This window comes from Meles meles, chromosome 7, assembly GCF_922984935.1.
Source record: "Meles meles chromosome 7, mMelMel3.1 paternal haplotype, whole genome shotgun sequence".
NCBI classification, from domain to species: Eukaryota; Metazoa; Chordata; class Mammalia; order Carnivora; family Mustelidae; genus Meles; species Meles meles.
The window spans coordinates 83103531-83123234 of record NC_060072.1 but is presented as its reverse complement, the minus strand read 5'-3'; the positions used below and the strand labels follow the sequence as shown (position 1 = coordinate 83123234).

General features: G+C 43.5%; 1 protein-coding gene across 2 annotated transcripts in view; it reads right to left on the bottom strand.

Moving 5' to 3' along the window:
* ANO6 (anoctamin 6) overlaps nt 1-13921 on the bottom strand; it is a 185427-nt gene extending 171506 nt beyond the window's left edge. The window contains exon 1 of one of the 2 annotated variants that reach the window (XM_046010920.1): nt 13509-13921. In XM_046010920.1, coding sequence (XP_045866876.1) covers nt 13509-13581 — 73 coding nt within the window. In that variant the 5' untranslated portion in view covers nt 13582-13921. The remainder of the gene's footprint in view (nt 1-13508) is intronic. The other variant, XM_046010921.1, reaches the window with a different exon arrangement.
* Nucleotides 13922-19704: the final 5783 nt, after the last annotated feature.

The window sequence follows — 19704 nt, the reverse complement described above, 5'->3', positions numbered from 1 at the left end:
GAGCTGAAGGCAGATGCCTAACCATCTGAGCTCCCCAGGTGCCCCTAGGTTATCACTTATTAGAAAACAAGCTTCACTAAAGCTGGAATTCTCTCTGGTTCTCTATCCTCAGATCTTAAATAGTACATGACCCAAAAGAGGTCTTCAGTAAAGACTGTCAAAGGACATTAATTCAGTGCTCTGAGTTCAGTAAAATCTCTATGCACATCTTTTGAGAGACACAGAGAGAGAGAGAGAAATCCTGAGCAAGCATGGGAGCGGGAGGCTGGGTGTTGAGGGAGAGGCAGAGAGAGAATCCCAAGCAGGCTCCACTCTCCACATAGAGCCCGACACTGGGCTTGATCTCTCATCATCCTGAGATTATTACCTGAGCTGAAATCAAGAGTCAGATGCTTAACTAAATGAGCCACCCAGGCATCCCTAAGCACACGTCTTTTTAAAAGAGCAACAGTTCTGATTTATGAAGGCCACTAGTAGCAAATTCCACAATCAGCTTCCAAAGGGATTTTTGTGTGTGTGCCAAATAACTTAGTCAAGACTGTGACCGAACTCTTCAAAATAAGTATCTTGGAGTATGAACAAGCCGCTAGCCACAGTTTAGGCAACTGTAATTCTCAGGAAAACCATGATTACCCCATTGCTCAAAAGCCATTTACTGCGTTGCTCACCCTTAGAGCAGATGACAAGGCCTGTTAGCAATGCTCACATCTGCTCTGTGATTTGTAAGCTGCGACGTGCTTGTTATAGAAGCACGCACGCCATAGGTAATGCTACGTAAATGGAGGGAGGAACTAGGAGACAGTCTGACAGTCTGGACTATAGGTTGAAATCCACAGACAAGAACTGCAAGTCTAAGTGCAGTAACCAAAAGATGAAATGTTCACATTTGTTGCAGAGTCCCTTCTACAAACACTTAACTATAAAGCAAATCATTTTAACTCTCCTTAGAGATAAGAACAGCCTTCCTCTTTTCATTTTGCTTTGATCTACCCAGATGGAATGGGATGACTAACTTTTCTTATGGCTGATGCTACTAGAGGGGCCTAGCAGTGTTTTAAGTTCTAACAACTGGGTCCAGGCGAATCAGTCTCAAACCTCAAACACACAAAATGAAACATGTCATTTCATGTACCCATTTTTGCAAATTAGGTTGAGATTATTTTATTTTTACATCACTAAATTCAAAACAACTCAAGCCACAAAGGTAATGATTTCTTTGTGGGCTCTTGTCTTCAGTTTTATCATTTTGCTCTGTATCCTATCCTTGGCTTTTAACAGGTTTTATCTGACTTCAAACTTTTCAGTAATACTTAATGAAGAGAAATTTTAGCTCTTGGAGCAAATGAGACATGTCTGAATTTTTCCATTTAAAATAACGGACCATTCAAATGATAACTAAATATTACATGTTTATTTTAAAACTGCGTATTTTAGGGGCACCTGGGTGGCTCCGTTAGTTAAGTATCCAACTCTTGATTTCAGCTCAGATCATGATCTGTGTTATGGGACTGAGCTCCCTGTCTGCTTCTCTCTCTCTCTCTGCTCCTCCTACTCATTCATGCACACACACACACTCTCCCTCCCTGAAATAAATAAATCTTCCTGGGGTGCCTGGGTGGCTCAGTCTGTTAAGCCTCTGCCTTTGGCTCAGGTGATGATCCCAGGGTCCTGGGATGGAGCCAGTGTCAGGGTCCCTGCTCAGCGGGGCGTCTGCTTCTCACTCTCCCTCTGCCTCTCCCCTGTTCGTTCCCTCTCTCTCAACAAAATAAAATCTTTTAATAAAAAAATAAACAAATCTTTTTTAAAAAATGCGTATTATGTTAAAAGTTTACTTTATTAAAATTTCACAGGATCAATATCAAGAACACTACTCTTTAGACTTTAACAGAAGATACTTTGAAAGTCTTAAATTTGCCAAATTAAGAAATGCCCTTTCTTTTGTGTTTTCTTTACTGTAAAATCTAGCAAAGTATCATTTAAGTTTCATTATGAATCTTTATAGCATATTCTCTTACCTTACTAAAATTATGTATATTCCAAAGGATGATACTGTTGTGAAATATATCTACTAGAAAATCTAACTTAAGTTACACTAGTCAATTATACTGTATTTTCTATGCTTGGTTTTTCTATAAATGACTCCATTGTTTGTTGGCCTATTATGTGCCAGGAACTGTCCCTTGTCCTTTTATTTATTAATATTATTAAACCTTGTAACAATTCCATAAAGTATCATTACCCTTTCTATATTACGTCTACAACATTTTTCTGATATGGAAACCAAGGCTCCAGAGTTATAAAAACCTACTCGAGGGCTGATCTATACACAAAGGCCTATCTTCCCAGTCTCCCATAGTACTTCAATGATCAAAATCTCGCATCCATTTACTCACTCAGTAAGCATGTATTGATCTCCTACCATGTGCCAAGCCCTATGCTGCTCAGTGAGGTGACAGATCTCCTCAAGGTACTCACAGTTTAATGAAAAAGACAAAGACTAACAGTGAGCTAATACATGGAAGGTACAGCCTTGGGAGAAAGGCAAAACCTCTAGTGAAAAACAAAAGAGACAAATCTGGGCTGAGATAGACGTAAAAATTGCTACCCAGAATATCAACATTAGCTTCTAATTATAGAGGGTTTTCAGTGTATCAGGTACCACAACCCTGCAAAGCAAGACTTTTTTTTTTTTTTTTTAATGACATCACTGCTACAGTCATGCTTGAAGTAGGTTCTAATATCAGCTCTGTTTTAGAGAGGAGGGGAAGAAAGCTCTGTTACTCACTCAAGGTCACACAGCTAGTGAATGTGTGGGCTAGAATTTGAATCACATCTGTCTAAAACTGAAGTGTAAGCAGTGGTAGTCTCGACCTCGGGCAATTTGTCTGAGGAGAACACTGGGACAGAGGTCAGATAAAGAACTCTGAGGAGAATGATGGGCAACTGAGGAGCCAACAGGGGATAAATAAAAAGGGCCACAGGCCAACAGAGAGCCCCATTTCTTCCTGATACACTACAGGATGCCAGTCCACATTCCTGGCCAAGGTAAGGCAAGGTTAGCTATAACAAAGGTGGAAATAATCTTTTAACACAAGGAGAAGTCATGCTTTTCTTTTAATCTCTGGTATAAATATCTCTCATCAAATTCCGATTTTCACATGCAGATCCAAACCTCAAGAAAAGAGCATTTTCACCTGATCCCTAATACCTACACTCATCCAGGGCTTCGAGGGAGAGAGTGGATCCCTCAGACAGGGAGCTAAGGCCCTGGTGTCTCCTTCCCTTCAGACCCACATGGATGTAGATGCAAGAATGGAGTTGGGGTGTGCTCCAGTAACAAGGTGGCTGGGAGGTCCTCTCTCCAAGATACAAGGTCATTTCCACGGGGTGCCTGAGTGGCTCAGTGGGTTAAAGCCTCTGCCTTCGGCTCAGGTCCTGGTCCCAGGGTCCTGGGATCGAGCCCCGCATCGGGCTCTCTGCTCAGCAGGAAGCTTGCTTCTCTTCCTCTCTCTCTACCTGCCTCTCTGCGTACTTGTGATCTCTGTCAAATAAATAAAATCTTAAAAAAAAAAAAAAAAGGTCATTTCCAATTCTGAAGATGTTTAGAGAATGAGAGGCCGAAAGTGACTGCCTGCACACACAATGGTCAAGAACTAGAATGTGGGCAATGTAAAGCCAAATGGGTTTTTAACGTCAGGTCAATGATCATGCCCACCACAGACCACCACCCCGCCCTCCCTCCAGTGAAGGGCAAACATCTCTGAACGATCTTCCATGTTTCCAATTTCAGGAGTTACAGTGGAATCAGGGAGAACCCTGACCACTAAAAATCTCATCATTGATCTTCCTCTCCCCTATTCTCCCACGATATTCAATTCTTAATAAAAACGATTTACTTCTTACTTAAATGTCTCCTTCCTCATGTCTTGTACATACAATTATCTGATGACACATGGGAGCACACACACTTTGGCAAGAAGTGCCTGACAGCAATTGAGCAAAAGGGTAAACTACAGGTACTACTGATGGAAAAAACATTCCTACATTTACGAGCCATTCACTGGGAGCCCACAAAGTATCAGCCCTTGGGATCTTTTGCTAAGATTCCTTGAAAGAGTTTCCTCCTGAAATAGGTTTCCTGGAATTTGGGAAACATTGTCAGTCTGCTTGAAGATGGGGGAGGGGGCACACAATAATTATCTCTTTGCAGAAAGCACATGCTATTCTTCGACCCCTTTATCTTTAGGCACCTGTGTCTGCAGCACAGCTGCTATCACGGTCATCCTTAACCTGACACTTAGTGGGCAGCTTCTGCACAGACAATATGACATGAGCAGCACAAACGCAGAGCCAGTGTTTAGAAGGGAGGACTGAGAGATCACAGAGGTGAAGAGCAGCCACTTTTTTTTTTTTTTTTAATTTGACAGAGGTCACAACTAGGCAGAGAGGCAGGAAGAGAGAGAGGAGGAAGCAGGCTCCCCGCGGAGCAGAGAGACCGATGTGGGGCCCGATCCCAGGACCCCGGGATCATGACCTGAGCCGAAGGCAGATGCTTTAACCCACCGAGCCACCCAGGCACCCCAAGAGTAGCCACTTTTTAAAAGATTTTATTTATCTGACAGAGAGAGAGAGAAAGCACCAAGTAGGCAGAGCAGCAGGCAGTGGGAGAAGGAGAAGCAGGCTCTCCACTGAGCAGGGAGCCCGATGCGGGGCTTGATCCCAGGACCCTGGGAGCATGACCTGAGCCGAAGGCAGACACTTAACCGACTGAGCCACCCAGGTGCCCCAAGAGTAACCACTTCTTAGGCTGGAATTAAAATAAAATGAGGTGAGATCTTTTAAAAAAAAAAAAATGAAAAAAGTAGCATGTAAATACATGAATTCATTAGGAGGTGACACTGTAACTGCCACTTGCAGAACATTGAGTGAAAGGCCCCACATGGCACTAAACAGACACTTCACATCTTCCTAGCAACCCTACCGGGCTGAAGAAACAGGTTCAGAGGAGCCAAGCAACTTGCCTCAGGTAACAGATTCTCAATGTCAAAGCCAACCACAAACTCGGGTCTTCTGACGGCCGGCCATTCCCTTGGCCCTGCTCTGCGTCAACATTGCCTTCCCGTAGTCTGTCCTCCCAACCTCCTCATCAGGGATTCACCTTCCACCCTCCCTCCTTAAAATCTCCTATTTTCCTAGGTGGCATCTCTGACCAATGAATTTACACAGTTTTCTTATTACTTGTCTCACTTAGAAACAATGGTGGGTTTTGCTTATCTTTTTTTTAAGAAAGGGGATCCTATCTTTTACACAAACTTAGCATCCAGGGCTTGTTTATTTAATAAGTAACAGCAGAAAGAAATAAAACAATACAAAAATTAATGCAACTGTTTCAAATCATTATATAAGCAAACTTTTAAAATAATGGTAAGGGGCTCCTGGGTGGCTCAGTGGGTTAAAGCCTCTGCCTTCCACTCCAGTCATGGTCCCAGGGTCTTGGGATTAAGCCCCTCCCCCCCCATCGGGCTCTCTGCTCAGCAGGGATCCTGCTTCCTCCTCTCTCTCTGCCTGCCTCTCTACCTACTTGTGAGCTCTGTCAAATAGATAAATAAAATCTTTAAAAAATAAAATAATGTTAAAAGTCTGAGTTTTATACATGAGAAGGGTGTATAATGTTTGCTTACAATTTAGTGGGGGATCATTTTTCTTAAAAACTAAGCACAAATCAGAAAAAACAAACAAAAAAAATGCTTAAAGCTGTGTCTAGGTGACACCAGAGAAAGGTTTAGCCATCATTTTGTTTGTGCCAAGCCAAAGATTATCTTTCAAATATCTAGGTAGAATGTCTGGAAAAATCATAAAAAATTCAATTATGTCAACACAATCTTAGTTTATGTAAAACAAGCTTTATAAACAAGCCTATAATCCACCTAATTGCACTTTGTGAAAGAACATCTATTTGCATGACTGACCTAGGGCTGAAGTTCTGCCAAAGTTAAAATTAAAATTATAAAAAAGATAATTTTAAAGATCAGTATCCTATTTCCTTCAATTTCAAGGATTTGTATTTTTAAATAATGTGGGAAATAGTAGAGTTTCAATGTCCTAGATGAAAAGCATTAAATATAAAAGCCACAGCTGGACTTCACAAAAGAATACATTTTCCTTCATTCGTATTTTTAGCGACTGAGTAAGTTGCTGCAGCAAGCTCTTTCAGTGAGAACTCAGACATGTAGCCGGGCCAGTGATAAATACCACAGCAGAGAAACTTGCTCATTAACCCCTCAACCTGTCTTCCACGCAAACATTCCATCTGATGTTCTGGCTGAGGAGTATCTGAATCACTCTTTGGTACGTAGCCACACTATTCTATTGTTGATGTTTTCATCTAGTATTCTTTAAACTGGCTGCTTCTTGGGATGGATACTAATTAATTTTAGTTGCAGTATTCTAGAGCAAGGCAAAACCAAAGGAAATGCAATAATAGCAATGATGATAATGACGTAAGACAATCCGTTGATTGCATTAAATTCTCACCATCTCTATCTTTATACAGGAGCTACCAATAAGTCGAAGTACATTTCCTTGGTTAAAGTTAATTGGAAACAACATTTTTCTGTTCTAAAACTGGTGATTTTTGCACAGACCCCGCCCTGACTATACTACACCAAAAGCAGATTAAGCTTTAATCTTACGGCATACAAAACTTCCATTAAAATCTAAAACAGTCCCTTAGCAAATATTTATTGAGTATCTACTATGTGAAAAGCATTACAATACACAGGCTGTGAAGTACAAAGGTGAGTGCATAGCACTTCTCCCTTTAAGACTATGTAAGCTTTGGGATGCCTGAGTGGCTCAGTGGGTTAAGCCTCTGCCTTCAGCTCAGGTCATGATCTCAGGGTCCTGGGATCGAGCCCCATGTCAGGCTCTATGTTCAGCAGGGAGCCTTCTTCCCCCTCTGTCTCTGCCTGCCTCTCTGCCTACTTGTGATCCCACTATCAAATAAATAAAATCTTAAGAAAAAAAAAGACTTATTGAATCAGCTAGAATACAAAACACAAACTGGTAAGTATGATAACAGATGAAAACCTAAAGTATTAGCTACAGTGGAAATTTTTATTAAAATGTAATCATTTTACTCTAACCTGCTACAACTACCCACTTTGAAAGTTTAAGACCATTTTTTAACCTAAAGCTAGATTATGGGATTCCCAATAATGCATTATAATCGCCCTTCAAGAGTGTCAAAATTTAAATAGTATCTCTGACAGAAACCTTCACAGGAGCTTTTGGTCTAAATTTACTGGTTTCTAAAAAAAAAAAGTGCACAGCAATCAATATATGTTACTATTGCAACCACTTGAGAAAAAGAAAGAGGTGTGAGTGTGAAAGTCTTTTAGAGCTGTGTCTGTGTCAGATTTAGAGAACAATGGGAACTACAAGAGGAGATGAGAAACATTTTAGAAAGCAATTCTTTGACTTGAAAGTTAAAACGCAGAAGATAAATTGTGACTGAGGGTTTGAAACTGAAAATAATAGGTTTATATTTTTTAAAAAGGAGGCAAAACGACACTCAAAAGAGAAAGGCTTTAAGGAACGTTTGCTTTGGTTTTTTCTGTTTTGAACTGTCATTCTACAGGTAGAGACAATCTCCCCCTTGCCACAGCAGATAAAGACAGCATCAAAGTTGTCACATGTAGGAATACTCAAGTATATCACATTTAGGAATACTCAAGACACATCGTTGTCCTACCCCCACGCCCCACTTGTCTATTTCTGACCCTTTCCGGGGCTGTTCAGGTGTGGTATCTGAAGAGTCCCCTTGGCAAGATTACAGGCTTTCTCCTTGGTACCACCAAGGACCCTGGTACACATCTTGATTACAGGAGTAATCGCAGACTAGTGCAATTATCCATTCATGTACCTGCCTCCTTCCCAGATAGTGAGGCACAGGAGGTCAAGGACCCCGGAACCCAGCAGAGTACCTGATACGTACAATCAACAGATAACAAGGGAATCTCAAAGTGACATAGAAGAAAATTCTATGAGGGCCACCAAGCATAATGTTAATCAAACTATTTAAAAACAGCAGTTCACTTCTTGATCTTTCAACAATGATCTGCTTGGCTTCTACCAAAGAGCAAGCACCATTCGAGGCATGAAGGGCATAGCTTGGAACACAAAGCATGCAAGACACCAGCCTTCAGGGAACTTGTATGTCAAAGGAGGATGAGAAAGCGAACATTTTTTTTTTAAATTGTAGCAGTGAATGTCTACAATGTTCGGGATATTCTGCATGATCTCTAGAAGACCCAAATGACCTAGTCCCCAGTGCCCAAGAAATTTACACTCTAGCTGTGGGGATAAAGATGATCAAAAACAAAGACAAAATACAAAGTGCATGTTAAAAAACAAACAAAACAAACAAACAAAAAAGTGCATGCTAATCGTGTAGAAAAGAAAAATAAGGGGTGTGACAGTTTACTGGTGGGCACTCTGGGCAATGAGGATCCGTACTAGCTTTCTAAGTTTGTGGCAGACTTGGAAGAGAGTGAGCCACTGAAAAGCAGAGGAGCTAAGTCTGGTATCAGCAAGGAAGGGAAATGGTCTGAGCCAAAGCAGAGGAGAAAAGTGTGCGACTTGCTGGAACTATAGAAAAGTCTCCCCTCCTGCACAGCTGCCACCACTTGCCACCTAATCACTCAGCTCAGGTCCAAGAGTCCAGCTGTTTGCTTGCGGCCTCAGAGAGGTCACCTCTTTCCTAAACTTTCAGACCACTCCTTTCTACTCTCATGGCCAGGGCAGGCATTTCCAAACCTGACTACCAGAAAGGTTTACCTCTACCACCTCCCCTCTCCACCCCACTTTCCAACATGCTGCCAGGGAGCTTTATCTTAACACAAATTTGCTCCTATCACTCCTTAAAATCTTTCAGGACCTCCAAATACCAAATCCTTAAAACATACAGAATATTCTTCATGGTGTGGCCCCTTCTTGCCTCCCTAGCCTGTGGCTGCTCTCTTCCACCATGGGCAACTCCATGGAGCTCCTGACTTTCCCTCTGCCCTCCCTGCCACTGCATCTGCCTGGTCCTCCAGAGCCCAGCCCAGCAATCTCTGCTGGGAAGCTGCCTTCCGCACCTCCTCCCATGGCTTTGTACGCACCTCACCTCGGTAATGGCACTTACTGCAAAGGGCTGGTTCCTGGGCCCCACCTCTCCGCAGCCAAGAGGTGCATTTTACTCATTTTTAGTAAAGCCCCACACCCAATCTTGCACCTAGCACAGAAGGGTTGCTCAGATAATACTGATAAAGCAAAACTGGGGCTAGGATCAGATCTTCAGGTGATTAAACAAAGTTTGTAGGGATAGAAATTGTGCAGGAAGTCTGTGTAAAAATGTGACATCAAAAAAGGAGCCAATAAAGACACCTGAAAAATACAGCTGGACCATCAGAACTCATAAGTAATGGGCCTCTGCCAACAACTGCCCCCCTCCCCTACCCCGACCCACAACCAGTGACTCGACGACCATCAGCTATGGAGATCAAAGAGTAAATTCTACTATAAACAGATTGGGAACCCAAAGCAACCAACCAAGCATCTAAACAAACCTTTTTGCCTGAACCATCTGACTTGTTCCTGATAATTCCCTTCTTTTTTGAGAACGCTTTACCTCTCTCAGCAAAGTCTGACCCACAGAAATGGAAAATCAATCAATCAATCAATCAGCACACTATAGTACCTACATTTTGGCTATAAAAGATGTTTCTATCATTTTCTACATGAACAGGGAGAAATGGTGGATTTTATTCACTGATTAATGGGGCGGGGTGGGGGGGGGAGAGTCCTGGAGGCAGGCCAGCCAAAAACGCTTTTTTTTTTTTTTTTTTTGCACAACAGGCACACAAAACCTGCCTGGACACATGCTATCTACCAGCATCAGTGCAAAAGGGCTAAAAGACACCTATTTCCTGCCCCTGCTGCCCATGTGTCACACCTGCATTTGGTTATTGGAGCTGATTTAGAAAATAAAGGGTCTTTTGCAAAAATGCTCTCATGCTAACAGGTTGCCTCATTTAGAAACCTTTGGGGACAATTTCTGGTGGCCCTAAGCAAAGTAAATAAGGAAAAGATGCTCATAATAAGATTTACCATCTTTGAGTCTTTGGTCAGGTTCAGGCCAAACAAGGAAGCAATCTTGACACATAAAGCACTGAACAGTGCTTCAAAAGTAAGCAGAAACCCACTGGTAGGGGGGAAAAAAAAAAAAGAAGGGCCCTAAGTCCCAGTCTACTACAGGGCACACTTCCATATATGTACATAAAACATGTATATCCTACGACCGGGGACCACATCTAGTTTTCTTTTTGTCTTTTGCAAATTACCTGATGATCGATGTTTTACCCAGGAACTAAGTCAAAAATAACTCTACTGTTCTGAATGACAAAGTTAATATTCACAGAGGAATTACACAGAAACCTTCAGTACCTGAGTGGATTTTAAATTATACAACTATTAGTAATGTCAATCCAGTACTAGGAGAAATATGTTAGTCAACAGCTTTAACATAGCTCTGCATTGTAAAACAAGAGGCACAGGTTAAAATTATCATCTTCATTTCACTAGAACCTCCTCTCCCATAGTTGGAAATTATAATAATTATTTTGTTAAAGGCTATATACCATCAGCCTACTTCTGCTTACCTTTAAAAAAGTCTTACTACTTTACAATGACATAAACTTTCTATTGACATGGTAAACATTTGTGCTTATAATAAAATCAGTGCATCCCAAACTGAACTTGTATAACAACCAAAGACCGCTGAGATAATAACTGCCTGACATAAACTGTTGAATTGACCCTTATAGACAGTAAAGTATCGATATCAGTAGCTTATGGAGGGAAGGGTGAAGGTGGAGATATTTAACTTTTTATTAAATACAGTTACAGTTTGACTTGATAGAAACAACATAAATTACATCTGTAATTACAAAGAAGAACGTACTGCCACACACTTAAAGTTTATGATGCCTCATCTGGTAAACATAGACTAGACCAAAGTAGTTTTCTTTCTAAACTGAGATCTGATGACACAGCAGAACAAACAAAGCTCAGAGTCTCTAGCTTACTATGATTTCCATTAGGGTTTTTTATCCTTATTTGTTTACAATACTCAATATAAACAGTAACACCTCACCATAACAGACAAGGGAGGGGGGTGTGTACAGTCAGTTAAGCATCTGCCTTCAGCTCAGGTCATGATCCCAGGGCCTGGGATTAAGTCCCCCACATCCCACTTCCTGCTCAGTGGGGAGTCTGCTTCTCCCTCTGCCCTTCTCCCTGCTCCTTCTCTCTCTCCCTTACTCACTCTCTCAAATAAATAAACCTTTTTTTAAAAAGTATATTCCTACAAAACAGACTATGCTACTTTATTATAACTTTTAAAAGTTGGCTCCTATAATTTACATTTTTATGCAATCATGATTTACCAGTAAAGCCTGCTAAATAGCATTATACGTTATCTGACAGCTGAGTGACCAGGTGGAAAATGAACTAATAATGCACACAGGTCTTGAAAATCAGAAAGTCTGAGTTTGAATCCTAACTAGTTATACAAAAAGCTAGGCAGATAAACCTGTGAGCTTCAGTTTTCTAACAAAAAAAAAGAATACTACTGGCTCCCTCCATCTAATAAACTGTTCTCAAATGAATGAAAAGTAAAGCTAAATCATGAAGTATAAGCCCCTCTATTCAATTTGTTCCTGGTCAACAAGAAAGTTATCTAGTTCTTTGGATGTTAATGAGCAGTGCCTATAATAACCAAGATACAAAAATAACTTAATTGTCCAAGTATAGATGAATAAAGATGTGGTGTGTGTGTGTGTGGGTAACCATCACTACCACCACCCAGCCTCCTCACCACTTCCTCACCCTTGCATGTGGGCAATGGAATATTATTCAGCCGTGAGAAAGAAGGAAATCCTGCCATTTGGGACAACATGGATGGAACCTGGAAGGACATTATGCTAAGTGAAATAAGTCTGACAAAGATAATTACTTATATCACTTACAGGTGAAATCTACTAGTATAGGTGAAATCACTTAGAGGTGAACTCAGAGAAACGGGAGAATGGGGGTGGGAGGGTGTTGGTCAAAAGGCACAAACTTCCAGTTTTAAGACAAGTTCTGGGGATCTACGGTACAGCATAGTGATTATAATTAATACTGCATCCTGTACTTGAAAGTTGCCAAGAGAGTGTGGACTTTAAATGTTCTCACCACAAGAAGGAAATGGTAATTATGTGAGATGATGGAGGTGTTGGTTAAAGCTATGGTGGTAATCATTTTGCAACATATAAGCGTATCAACTCAGCACTCCTTAAAGTTATAAAATGTTATACGGAAACTGTATCTCAATACAGCTGGGGGGGGGGGACGATAAAGAAAAACCACACCTAGCTCCGAAAATTAAGTTACTTCTAAAGTTATCAGAGAAAAATAGGACTTGAGGACAAGAGCAGGAACTGTTAACGTTTTAAACTGATTTTGCTTGCAGGAAACAGACTCAGAGTCTCTGAGCAGACCAGCAGGGTAATTTAATTGCCAGTCTTCTGGAGGGACCCAATGTGTCATTGCCTGACAGTGATGTTCTCCCTTCTCCTCCAGTAGTTTTCCCCTTCCCCACCTCCTCCCTCTCCTCTTGTTTGTTTTAATGGTTGTTCTACTCTTAAACAGCTCCCCCTCCTTTCCGTCTACAACTTCTAAACATTCTAAACTCTAACTGGAAATGGTAACACCCAGGCTTGGCTTCCACCCATCCCTCACCACCCCCCAAATCTCGCCAAGCTCCAGGGGCCCTCTGGACTTGTAGAAATGTCCCGAGGTCCGCCCGGACTAGGGTTTACTCCTCCAATCACGGCCCCTGCGGGCTCCGCTGCTGACAAAAGGATCCCGGGCCTCCACCCGCCGCCACAAATCCGTTCCCCGGGCGCCCCACCCAGCCCCCACCCTCCCTCCCCAGAGCCGATCCTTTCTTTCACTTTACAGCGGATGCAGGTGGGTCACACCCCTGTTCTCCCAACCGGGGCCGGCTCCCCGCCCGCGCCGCTCTCCGGAATCCCCAGAGCAGGTTCGAGGGGGAGAGGAAATGACCCAAAAGTTGCTGCTTCTGGGTCAAGACTTCGGCGCGCGGAGACCTCCCTGTATCTAGCATGACTGTTCCGAGGCTGCGGCTGCGGCCCGCCCGGACGCTGTTCTCGGGAGCCCGTGCGCGCCCCGCGCCTCCCCGGCCTTCACCCGGGCGCCGGCCCGCAGGCAGCTGAGGCTCGAGGCGGCCGCAGTGCGGCCCCGGGACCGCAGCGCCGGCTCCCTTCTCCCCGGCCGCCCGCGCCCGCGCCCCTCCGAACGGCCGAGGGTTCCCGCAAGCCGCTCCCGCGGAGGGCGCGGCGCCCACGCGCAGTCCCCAACTTCTTCCGGCGCCGGCCCACGCCGGGGAACCCCTCGCTCACCGATATCCCCGTCGTCGTCGTCCTCCTCCTCCTGGTCCATTTCCAGCAGAACGTCCCTGGTCATCATTTGCATGGCTCCCCCGGAGGGCGGTTCCGAACTTGGCGCGAAGTTGGGGGCTCCTCGGTTCCGGAACGACGCGGCTCTGGCTGGGCCCTGCGTCCGGGCGGGGACCGCGGCGCGCGTCTGGTTCCCGGCTCAGGGGCTGCAGCGCCCGGTCCGCACTCCTGGAAGCCCCGCCAAAGCGGCCGCCGACCCAAGCCCTGCGCCCAAGACAGCCACTCGCCACCCGAGCGGGGCCGGGCCACTGAGCATGCCCAGTGAGAGAGCCGGGCTCGCTGCGGAATGATTAAACTTCCCCCAGGTTTATTAGCTCCCAGAAGGAAGTCGGGACGCGAGCCGGAGTAGTCGGCGTTCGCGTTCTGCAGCCAGTGACCTCCAGGAAGGGGGAGGCGAGAGCACGCGGGGGCGGGAGTGGACAGGGTTCCCCAAACGTTGCCTCCAAACGAGGCAGCGCTCTGTTCTAAGGTCATATATGGACACGTCCTGGGGCTTGCTTTCTTTGACATGTGTTACTGCAGAGGGGGGAAAACGCCGCAACAGCTCAGGTGGAGAACCCTGAAGGCGAGCACGTTTGAACCGTATGTAAAGGCTAGGTGGAGCCCATGGAGGATCTTCAAGCATCAATTACTCTGACCCCAAGGGGAGGGAACGTGTTTTCTGTGGGGGAAAGGGGAGAGGGAGATTACAGAGAGAAGAGGCAAAACTCGCAGATAATAAACAATACGCGAAAAAAGACAAAGAGAGGGATCTCGAGAAACGTGTTGACAAAAGGCCGCAGGATTTCCGCAGAAAGGGAAGTTAGAAGGCAAGAGAAGCGCCCCCTACCCCCGCCCGCCTGAGCACACGCAGGGAGTGGTCGCAAGATGATCATGAGTCAGCTTAGTCCTACGTATCAAAAATGCAAAAGAAGCCAAAGAATTTCCCTATGGTTAGAAGTAAGCTCTACTATCATGCAGTGTGAAAGACTGTAACAACCAGAGGAAGCAAAGTACTAAATGAAATTGAGGCAGAAAGTAAAAGAATGCGTTCCCCGGGGACCGAAGGGAGCAGAAGGACAAATACAAAGGGATTTCTACTTTTAAGACTCATGGGGGCGGGGGCGGGGGTAGGGTAGTTTGAACTGCAAGTTCCTGGGATTGTGTGTCTGCAGAATGTTTTCAAAGAAGCTGCTGTTGGGTTCATGTTGATTCCTGAAAAGGGCTTAGCAGGTATATTTGAAATCCTTGTTATATTCATTGCCCTATACTTCTCATCAAAACTTTTTAAAAACAATTTTATTTATTTGGCAGAGACACAGAGGGGGAACACAAGCAGGGGGAGTGGGAGAGGGAGAGGCAGGCTTCCTGCTCAGCAGGAAGCCCCATGCAAGGCTGGATCCGGGGACCCTGGGATCATGACCTGACTCCATAGCAGACGCTTAACGCCTGAGACACCAGGCACTCCCATCAAAACTTTTTATATTTTTTCCATGGAGGTACCAAAATTATCGTAATTATGATGACAGTAAATCTCCCGTGCATTTTATTCTCCCGTACGTATTTGTTTGTTTGTTTTTTTGAGTTTCCATATGAAAGAAAAAACATTGGGACCAATCATAAGTGGGAAACAGCCACAAATATACATAAGACAAGTGGAAATTAATTTTAAGAAAATGTCCAATATCTTAACAATTTTTTTTAAGTTTTTTTTTTTTAAATAGGCTCCACACCCAGCATGGAACCCAACACAGGGTTTGAACTCATGTCCCTGAGATCAAAACCTGAGCTGAAATCAAGAGTTGGAGACTTAACCAACTGAGCCACCCAGGAGCCCAGAGAGAATTGTTTTTAATATAAAGAGAAAACAATACATTGTAATGGGCAGGAGGAGGTGGGAGAGGGGTATCGAAGAATAAAGAAGAGAGGAAAAATGAGGAGGAAAAAAAGAAGATTGTTTTCTCTTCATGAACTCCTCCCCAAAGCTTATGGGGCCTACTAAATTAGAAATTCCAGAGGCATTTTAGCGACATGATCAGTTATCACAATGTTCATTTAACAAATGTGTACATTGTGCTTTTTATATGCTAGGCACAGTTCTAAATATTTTACATTGAGTCGTGTAATCCTCATAACAACCCTAGCAATTATTACCATTCTTTTACTCAGAAACAGGATGATTAGCTAATCCAGTATCACACATAGGAAGTAAGTGGCAGAGCTGGGGTTCAAACCCAAGCATCTAGAATCTGGGCTGTTGGCCATCTGATAAACCACCTATAGAGACAAATCACCCCTCCCCCCAATTCTAAGTCTCATCAACTTTCTGTCCCAATTATCTCACAAAATGATCTGGTTTTTATGGCTTAAGACTTCGCTCAAAATTAATTAGTAGTTAGAAAACTCTTGTGGTTGATTTTGTAATAGGATCCCATGAGTCATTTGAAATTCTTTTTAGATTTTAAAGTTTACATTTCTGTTGCTTGATAAATGTTGCAGAGGGACACTGCTGGCCTTATGTGTAAAGGGAACTGTTGCTAGAAGGGAAATGAATTATTTACTTGTTATCTGTGAGTCTATCATCAGTAGATTCCATTCTTTCATTCAATCTATTTTATTTTCTGTAGCTCCTCTCATACATTATTTTTTTTTCCAACTGAGTCATAAATGCTTCACACATAATCAAGGTAATTGGCCCATGTAAGAACCACATCCTTGATCCTAAAAAATTATCGTCTATATCATGAATAGGTAGGGAAATAAAATGTGCCTAATAATATGTGGCCAGGTTATTGGATTTGCAAAGCTTTCCCAGGTCAGAGTGGTAGCCCAAGTATTTTCTCTTTTATTGGTCTTATGATGAATTACAACCCTCACTTGGCCACAGGAGGCCCTTTCTCTGCCCAGCCCTTGAATATTGGTACGTCTCTGATTTTGATTCTGTCTTTTTTTCTTCTCATCTTTCTCTGTTGAACTCATTCAGTCTTATGAGTTTACTATCTAATTCAAACAGGGCCAGTTTCATGAGCACATCAACACCTGATTTACAGAGGGCCCAGCACTCAGAAGCACTTAATGCTCGGGGCATTAATGCTCTGTGGTTGCAAGTTTAAATTCTTAATAACATTATCTTAGAGTTTTTGTTTTATATGTGTCGTTCAATGAAACAATGAGGTGTGCTTGGTTCTCCTACAGTCCTGCCTCGCACTGCCTCTGTGCCCTCGGGGACAGCTTCTTAGCCTTGCCCAGACTCCTTTTTGCCTTACCCAAAACCAGGACCACTAGGACCAAGAACACCTCGGCATAGGTACAGGGAAGGTCAGGGTCATGTTCATACACCCATGGTGCTGGAGGCAGGGCCTGAAGGCAGCTGTCCCTGTCCTATACTAGCAGTTTCATAGTGCTGTCACCCAATGGGTGACTCAGTGGGAATGAGCCTCTTTCCCATCCCCTATGTAAAAGCATCCTCTGGGAGGCTGTGTCTTTAATGTGGTTTGGAGCCTAGAGTCCATGGGGATGAGGAAGGGGAGATACCTGGCTCCACTTCTCTACCATCAGCCAGGGCATGGTCTATCAGTCCTACAAATTGGTGGGAGGGGGATCTGGCAGCTGGTGGACCTCATGTGCTCACTGAACAAGGAACCCTGCAAAGTTTTGTTTGCAACGGGCACTGCAAATTGGATAGCTGGTCCTGATTCCAAGGTCTTTATTTCCAAATCTCTCTTCTGTGTTGCAAATAGTATATATACTTGAATGCTGGACATCTCCACTTGGCTATTTCTTAGACATTTCAAAATTAGCAGGTCCAACACTGAATTTATCATCTCTGCCCCAAACGTATTTCCCTAAATTCATGAATGTGTAGTTACACAAGCCAATAATTTGAGAAGCATTTTGACTCCTTCCTCTCTCTGCTATCCCCCATGTCCAATCAGTTGTTAAATCTTGTTGTATCTACCTCCTGGATAGCTCAAACACATCCTATATCCATTGCTGCATTGGTGCATAACTGCACAGCATGACATTTTAGCAGAAGCCTGGTATAAGAGATTGAGACTTCAAACTACCTGAGAGAAATGGAGTTTTAGGCAGAAGGGAAAGCAAATGCAAAATTCCCAAGGGAAAACCAGCAAAAAGATCCTGGTAGCTGTGGCATAATACACTGCCCAAATTCAGCAGCTCATGGCAATAATAAATAGGTATCTTTTCATACAGTTTCTGTGGATTAGGGATTTGGGAGCAGGTTAGTCAAGTGGTTCTGGCCTAGGTTCTAATTTGTTGTCACAATGTTGTTCAAATTGCAGTCACCTAAAAGCTTGACTAGGGTTCGAAATCTGCTCCTGAGACAATTCAACCTCACGTGGTCCTGCTTGGCAGCAGTCACTTCAGTTCTTCCTCCACCAGCCTGTGGACCCCTTGAACATCCTCATGACACAATGCTGTCTTCCCCGACAATGATTAATCCAAGAGGCTGGGTGAGGTAGAAGCCACAACATCTTTTATGACCTAACCCTGGAAGTCACGCATTGTCATTTCTGCCACAGTTACATGAGTTCAGTCAGCTCTACTGCCTATGGGAAGGGCTTATACAGGAGCATGAATACCAGAAGGAGGGCTCATTGGGAGCCATCTTGGAGGTTGGTTGCCACGTATCTCTGCTATCACTTTTGTGACACATACCACTGTCATTCTTCATTCTTAGTTACTGAAAACAAACTATATGCTGACCACTTCCCTGGATGTTGGGGATTCAATAGTAAAAACAAAAAACAAAGACAGACAACATCTCTGCCATCAGGACTTTCCATTGTAGTGGAAAGAGACAAATAAGAAAGTGCCTGTCAGACAATAGTGGGCACTCGTGAGAAAAATGCAGTAGGGCAAGAGTCGGAGAGAATGACGGTTGGGAGACAGACTTTATAATGAGTGGCTAGGAGAAGACTCTCTGATAAGGTGACATTTTTGTAGAGGCCTGAAGGAAGTGAGGGAACAGAGTATGTAAATCCCTGAGGAAACAGAGTCTCAAGAAGGAAAAGCAAATGCGAAGGCTTGAGGACAAGCATGCTTAATGTCTTCGAGAAAAGCAGAGGCCGGTGGTGACTGCAGCATAGTGATAGAGGAGGGGAGTCGTAGGAGGTCAGGGATGGCAGAGGAGGGGGAGTTTGGCAAATCACTTTTAGTCGTCAGAGGGCCTTGGGTTTTGATTCTGAATAATGTGAAAAGCCTTTGTAAAGTTTTGGCTAAACCGGTGTCATACTTATATTTTAAAAGGATCTTTTCCACAGCATTATGGAAAATAGACTAGACTGCAGGAGAGCAAATGTAAAATCAGGGAGGCCAGTTAGGAGACTAGTTCTTTAATTCAGCCAAGAGATAACGGTCCTGAACCAGAATGGTACTGGTAGATGTGGATTAAGGTATGTTTTAAAATAAATCTGAAGAGTGTCTGAGGTACTGGATATGAGTCTGAGGGAGAAAAGGGAGTCAAAGAGAACTCCAATATTTTGACCTGAGAACCTGGGAAAATAGAGTTGCTATTTTTAAGATATGTAGGACTCCAGGGGAAGAAAGGAGTGGAGGAGGTTGCTTTTGGACCCATAAATTCAAATTTGAGATTAGACATCCATGTGAAGGTGTCCAGCAGTCATGTGTCTGGAGCTTGGAGGAGAGATGTGCACTGGAGATAAACTTTCGGACTGGTTAGGATTGCTTAGGAGGTTAATCTCTGTAAAGCGATAGGCTCCAAGGGACTCCTGGGAGGCTCTCTCAGTGAAGTGTTGGACTTTTGATTTTGGTTCAGGCCATGGTCTCAGTGTTGTAAGATCCAGCCCCATGATGGGCTCTGTGCTGGGCATGAAGCCCAGTTAAGAGTATCTCTCTCCCTGCCCCCAACCACCCAAAAAGAGATAGTGTCTGAAGATTGATCTCTAGGACTCTGCCCTCCAACACTTGCATTGGGACAATGTGGAAAAACCAGTAAAGCAGACTGAGAAGGAAGGAGTGTCTAGTGAGAAATGAGAAACAGGGAAGTGTGAAGTTAAATTTTTTCCCAAAAAGGTGGAAATGATATTCTATGTCAAATGAGTCTGATAATGTGCCTTTGTAAAGATTTCAAATTTTCCTGTAGCTAAAAAAGCTTTCTTTGAGTGTGAAAAAAAAT